This window comes from Mandrillus leucophaeus, unplaced genomic scaffold (genome assembly GCF_000951045.1).
Source record: "Mandrillus leucophaeus isolate KB7577 unplaced genomic scaffold, Mleu.le_1.0 Scaffold62, whole genome shotgun sequence".
Taxonomy (NCBI): Eukaryota; Metazoa; Chordata; class Mammalia; order Primates; family Cercopithecidae; genus Mandrillus; species Mandrillus leucophaeus.
The window spans coordinates 2,644,103-2,651,225 of NW_012106697.1; the positions used below are offsets into that span (position 1 = coordinate 2,644,103).

General features: G+C 41.1%; 1 protein-coding gene across 1 annotated transcript in view; it reads left to right on the top strand.

Annotated features, from left to right (window-relative positions):
• The window catches only part of TENM3 (teneurin transmembrane protein 3), a 718,045-nt gene that overhangs the window by 207,871 nt on the left and 503,051 nt on the right, over positions 1-7,123 (top strand). Inside the window, exon 2 of the mRNA XM_012000130.1 lies at positions 5,424-5,730. Coding sequence (XP_011855520.1) covers positions 5,499-5,730 — 232 coding nt within the window. The 5' untranslated portion in view covers positions 5,424-5,498. The remainder of the gene's footprint in view (positions 1-5,423; positions 5,731-7,123) is intronic.

Below are 7,123 nucleotides of genomic sequence, written 5' to 3' on the forward strand. Positions count from 1 at the left end.
TTTAAATAATACATCTGAAAGAGAGGATAGGATCACCCTAAGTCTGGTGTCCATAAGGCAGGGATTGCCTGCCCATTCATTCATTCAGTCACGTACTGAATGTTGGGAAGAAACAAATAACCAAGTAATCCAGCTTGCTTTAAGCCCAGCTGTGATTTCCAGAGGAGTGCTATGGTTAGTAACTGAGGTGCGTTTCAAGGAGCTAATGAAAATTAACCAAATCAGCTTGATATTGTTGTGTATTTTCTGTAGCCAGTTCAATCAGAAGTTTTTATTTGTTTTGTTTTTTTGAGACGGAGTCTCACTGTGTTGCCTGGGCTGGAGTGTAGTGGCATGACCCATGGCTCACTGTAGCCTTGAAGTCCTGGGCTCAAGCAATCCTCCTGTCTCAGCCTCCTGAGTAGCTAGAACTACAGGCATGTGCCACCACGCCCAGCTGATTTTTAATTTTTTTGTAGCGATGTGGTCTCACCGTGTTGCCCAGGCTGGTCTTGAACTCCTGGCCTCAAGCAGTCCTCTCACCTCAGCCTCTCAAAGTGCTGGGATTACAGGCGTGAGACACTGAGCCTGGCCAATCAAAAGTTTTTTTGTTTTTTGTCTATTTGTTTTTGTCAACTTTCTAATGACTTTCCTTATTTTTCAAAGGCTTTGCACACTGATGCTGCTAATGTCATATTCATTACATGCTTTTTGCTGAAAATGCACACAGTGACCCTCTTCCTTGCGTAGGACTCTGCAGTCACCATCAAAGTGCTCTAACAGTTTGGCATTACTTAAACTGCATTTCTTAACCTTCTCATCTTCAGCCTTGAGTGGAAGAGATAACACAGAAAACTGCCTTTTGAAGTCATATTGAACTCATTGACTTCCATCAATGAAGCATATCAGTAGTTGCAAATATTACAGTGTAGATAAAATCCTCGAAGAGTCTGAACTATGTACAAAAATGAAAAGAGAGATACAAAGGACTTTTTATTGTTTACAGTCTAAGATCAAATTGCCTCGATCTTTGACGGCATAATAAAATACTACATCTTGATGTATTGTGGCACTGGAGAATTGTTTCACAAATAAAGAAAACTCAGATATTTGATGCTAGAGATGTTTTAGAAAGCTTAAGAATACCTAAAATCATCTTTCCATTACTAGGTATTAACATTTAGTTGGTATTGATTTATAAACTTTAGAAATATTACCACAAAGTTGCATCTTTAATTGTGATTACTATGTTAAAGAACGTACTGATTATCTAATTTGCAAGATTATAAAATGGTATCATGAAAATGATACAGTAGAGAGAATACTTTTTGCCCTTAAAGATCCAAATGGGGCCGGACGCTGCAGCTCACGCCTGTGAATCCCAACACTTTGGGAGGCCAAGGCGGGCAGATCACCTGACGTCAGGAGTTTGAGAGAAGCCTGGCCAACATGGTGAAACCCCATCTCTACTAAAAATACACAAATTAGCTGGGTGTGGTGACACGCACCTGTAATCCCAGCTATTTGGGAGGCTGAGGTGGGAGAATCACTTGAACCAGGGAGGCAGAGGTTGCAGTGAACGAGATTGCACCAGTGCACTCCAGCCTGGGTGAAAGAGTGAAGCTCCGTCTAAAAAAAAAAAATCCAAACAGACAAAGAGAATGGAAAGATGGATGGTTTAAATCAGAGGTGTACACACTGTTTTCTCTAAAGCACCAGATAGCAAATAGTTTAGACTTGCAGGCCATCAGGTCTCTGTGTTCGTTTCCTGTGGCTGCAGTGACAAATGACCACAACCCTGGTGGCTTAACACAACAGGAAGTTAACCTCTCAGTTCTGGAGGTCAAAAGTGTGAAGTCAAGGGCCACACCTCTGCCGTCCAGAGAAGGATCCGCTCCGCGCCTCTCTTCTGACTTCCGTTTGTTGCTGGCGGCCATTCGTGCTCCTTGGCTGGCAGCGCCATTGCTCCCATCTCTGCCTCTGTCTTCGCCTGGCCTTCCTTCCTATGTGTCTGTGTGTGCCTGTATCCAAATTTTCCTCTCCTGTCTCTCATAAAGACACCAGTCATTGCATTTAGGGCCCTCCCTAATCCAGTATGACCTCATTGTAACCTTATTACATCTGCAGAAATAAAAGTAAAACTCCATTTTCAAATAAGATCACAGTGGCAGATACTGGGAGTTACGATTTCAGTTAAGATTTATCTTTTCGGGAGATGCAATTCAAACCACTGCAGTCCTGTTGCAGCCACTCAGCTCTGTCTTTGTAGCATGAAAATGGCCAAGGACAATACGTCAACAAATGCAAGGGCTGTGTTCCAGAAAAACTTTATTTACAAAAACAGGTGGTGGATCCGATTTGGCTGGCAGAGTTTGCCAGTCAATACCTGGTCCAACTAATGGAAGCAAAACAGCAGCAGAGCAGAAAACAATTTCCCCTTGCTTCAATCAGTTCAGTTTTAAAGTACCAAAATGCATACATATGTGTATATATAGCAACACTTATTTTAAAATAGATGTCAATTTAGGGCAAGAAATGAAACTTTCATAATGACTTCAAATCCCGAATCTTTATTACTAAAAATGCTCGATTTATATTTTTCTGATCAATGAAAAGCTTTTTAATGATCATTTAGTTTTCAGTCTATAGGGCCTTCCCTCCAAAAAGATCAAGACAATTTGGAAACAAAATTTCCCTGGAACTTAGATATATGTATTCACTCTGTTAGAAAGAATGTACCTGTTTCCCTGACTAAATGTATGCCTCATAAGGACAGGAACATTTATCCACTCTTTGTCCTCAGCACCTAGAAGACAGCCTAACACATAGTAGTCATCCAGTAAATATTCATCTGAAATAACTTCTCGGGGCTGGGCACAGTGGCTCACGCCTGTAATCCCAGCACTTTGAGAGGCCGAGGCAAGTGGATCACCTGAGGTCAGGAGTTCTAGACTAGCCTCACCAACATTGTGAAACCCTGTCTCTACTAAAAATACAAAAATTAGCTGGGTGTGGTGGCGTGTGCCTGTAATTCCAGCTACTCAGGAGGCTGAGGCAGAATTGCTTGAACCTGGGAGGCAAAGGTTGCAGGGAACCGGGATTGTGCCACTGTACTCCAGCCTGGGCAACACAGCAAGACTCTGTCTCGAAATAATAATAATAATAATAATAAAATAAAATCTCTTGGCTGGGAGCGGTGACTCACGCCTGTAATCCCAGCACTTTGGGAGGCAGAAGCGGGTAGATCACGAGGCCAGGAGATGAAGGCCATCCTGGCTAACCTGGTGAAACCCCATCTCTATTAAAAATACAAAAAAATAGCTGGATGTGGTGGTGAGCTCCTGTAGTTCCAGTTACTTGGGAGGCTAAGGCAGGAGAATCGCTTGAACCTGGAAGGCGGAGGTTGCAGTGAACCAAGATCGCGCCACTACACTATAGCCTGGGCAACAGAGCGAGATTCCTTCTAAAAAAAAAAAAATTAAATTAAAAAAAAATTAAGTTAAAAAAATACTTCTCTTTGTTGGAATAAAAAGAGTGAATTGGTAAGTTGTTTTAATCCTTTTGTATAAAAATAATCTGTCACCATACCTTGAAAATGTTTATTATTTCAATTTAAGATTGAAAGGAAAGGTACAATATGAGAAATTCAGTTTCTCTTAGGAGCTTTTGGAAGAATTTGTAAATATAATAATGGAGTAATGAATCAGAGGGGTCAGTGAAAAATCATTTTTTAAGATAAAAATCACATTCATGGAAAAGAAGACAAAGGTAGAGAAATCAAGATATATTCCAAGACTAAACTAAAATGTTAGCAACTGCTTTGAACAGCTCGGTATTTGGTAGCAATATCAATATTTGCAAGCAGAGAAATATGGAACCCCACAGGGGAACCCTTCATTGGCAACATGGCGAGAGGAGGGTATGACTTGGTTGAAGACATAGCAGGGAGGAACACTCCAAACCTTCCCAGGTCTGGGCTCTGGAACTCTGTGGTTATTCCAGCCCAGGGAGTCTTGCCACTCTTCTTGTAGCTGATGGAAGGCAAAACTTTGAAAGTGAGGGGAACATTTGTAATGTTACAACAGAAGGGATCAAGAATTGTTGACAACTCCAGGATAAGCTGAGTTGACATGGGAGAGAGTCAGCCACAAGGCTCCAAGTTGGAAGCACATTAATGAGCTGTGTGGTGTGTATGCTGACAGTGCATGCTGGAGAGAGTGGGGGAGAGAGAGAGAAAGAGAGAGACAGACAGAGGCAGAGAGACTGAGACCAAGACCAGAGACACTGATTCTTTGAGAGAGGGACTCACTTTTTTTGGAAGTGAAGAAACTACTTTCTCAACAGCAGTCAGTCCGAAGGATACTACGGGAACCAAGGAGGCGGCCTGGGGCCAGCTGGGAACCATTGATTTCAAGTTGACTATGGAATCACTCAAAGAAAAAGTGAATATAGGAAAAAGTGAATTTAGTGGGGTGGGAAGAAAACACTAAAGGCTGAAGATAAAGCCTTCAGGGTCCTTCAGATTAAAAGGAGAGACAAAAGGAGAAGGAATAAAGACAAAGGAGGACCGTTTGAAATGCAGATTAGTCCTGGGCCACTCTACCACTTGAAGGCCCCAGTCTTTTGCCACAGACCTTTTCCACCCACCCTTTCCACTGTCAGTTCAGCAAATTCAGGAAATAGAGAGTTTTTAAGCAGAGAAACGCCATTTGACTTCCTTATTCGTGAAGTTGCAGGAAACGCCCCCCATCAAATTAGCCACTTGAATTACCTTAAATATCAGGATAGTGCTGATTAAATTCTTTTGCTAGAGAGGAAAATGCATTTTAAGCAGACTGGTGTGGGAGGAGGACCAGCTTTTTCCACAATTCAAGACATTTGAGTTCTTAAAACATGAAAATTGTGCCCTCTGAAGAAAGAGTCTTTGTAAGATATATTTTAAAAAAAAAAAAAAAAAAGTTCAGTAGCAAGAATTTCCCAATTTGCTCTTGCTCTTTAAAATACATTGAAAAAGAAAAAAATAGTGTACATTTATAAGAAAAAGAAAGGGAATTTATTTTGAACGGAGAAATGCTATAAAGAGAAAAAGCCATTCTAACTTTTCCATTGTGGAAAATTTAACAAACTATTGAAGCCAATTTTTAGCTGGCTTCTGTAGTGAAATTTGAGGGTGAGCTTCCAATTATTTTTTGTACTAGTGGGGTAAATCAGATACAGTAGCTTCAATAAACACTCAAAGCCCTCACCAGCAGAAAGCGTGCTTCACCTCTTGGTGATACAAAATATTTTACACTAATTTCAGAAATACAAATTTCTTGTTGAAAGCCAGTTTCCTAGGTAAGCAATACTATTGTTTCCTACCATCCCAGCTCGAGAAGGGTAGAGAATAGCCAGTTTTTAGGTGGACGTCATGCTGACATCATGCAAACCTTGTATCTTTACAGAGAGGCCAATGAGACTTGAACCCCGAGCCTAAGTTGTCACCAGCAGGACTGATGTGCACACAGAAGGAATGAAGTATGGATGTGAAAGAACGCAGGCCTTATTGCTCCCTGACCAAGAGCAGACGAGAGAAAGAACGGCGCTACACCAATTCCTCCGCAGACAATGAGGAGTGTCGGGTACCCACACAGAAGTCCTACAGCTCCAGCGAGACACTGAAAGCTTTTGATCATGATTCCTCGCGGCTGCTTTATGGCAACAGAGTGAAGGATTTGGTTCACAGAGAAGCAGACGAGTTCACTAGACAAGGTGGGTAACTGTCCTAGTAAAATAAGACAATGCTCACATGTTGCTAACTCGTAGGTGTCAAGGTGACGTGTCTGTTTTCTGACTTTGGTGTTCCATCTGCTGATTGTGATTTTGAGATATTAGAGGATCACACAGTATTCCAGAGGAGAGGTAGAAAGCCGCCGATGGGCACATTGGCCCCCCAGGCACAGGCACTGACACGTGGAGAATTCCAAAGCCTCATCTGCTATACGTGAGGTTTATGATTCTGCACATGGTCCAAGCGTTTGTGCAAACTTGTGTAAACTTGAAACTCCAGTCTCTGGGGCTCCCTTTTAGTTGAATGAAGGTGCTCACAGCCATTGTGTCTGTGGTTAGAACCGGTACAAGGAGAACAGGAGCTGTTGGTGAAGAAACCCACCTTTCTCTCACAAGAAAGTGTGGCTTGTTATCCCAGATCATCTCAGCACCCGAGCAGCCCTGCTGTTTGCCTCTGTCTGATTCACACAAGAGCCTGCCACGGAAAGCTCCCATCGTCTTTCTCCCAGGCAACCTAGTAAATTAAGTTTATACCTTAACACTTCCTGGTTTCCCACCATATAATCCACTAGGGTTTGCTCATTCGTGTGTATCTGTGGAACATTTTTACATTGGTTTTGGCCTGAGGATGCTCCCAGTGGAATCATGATTCCTGTAACTTTACTTCACTATCCTAAACCTACCCATTTCCACTCTTAAGACAGTAGGTTATTTGTATTAGACATGCGTAGTTATATTTTGTTTCTTCTAATACAGTCTTGAGATGTGGGCAAGATTAATAAAAATAAAATCCTCTTCCATTTCTAATGTGCAGTATAATTTACACATAACTTAGCATCCCTTAGCTAATTTAATCTGGAAATGAGGAAAAATAAATTAAACTTTAATAATAAAGAATATATTCATTCTTTTCCAATCACCGTACAGACAGTGTGACTAACAGTTTGATATTGGGCAGGAACACATTGAAGAAAAAGTAATAATGCAATAAATCGTTCAAAAGTTTGAAAATTTTCCATGGTTCTTTTCTTCCCTGCATTGTGCAAAGAGCCATTCTAACTAGATTGAAACAGTGTTCACTCACCCAAGCCGGTTTACATCAAAGAACACTCATTTGATTTGCTAAGGAGAGATCTTTATACCCTAAAGCATGCCTTACTAATTACTGGTATCAAATTTTATGAAAAGGGACAAAATAGCTTAAAATTTTTCATCGGTTTTTCAGGGGAGATACAACACATATTTGAGGTATGTACTGTTAGTTGCTTGTACACTGTATTGTCATTTGAAACCCATTTTTTCGTATTATCTGCCCAGCTGAAATAGATGATCAGTGTACATTTTTTCAACAATTTAAAAAATAGTACAACAATTT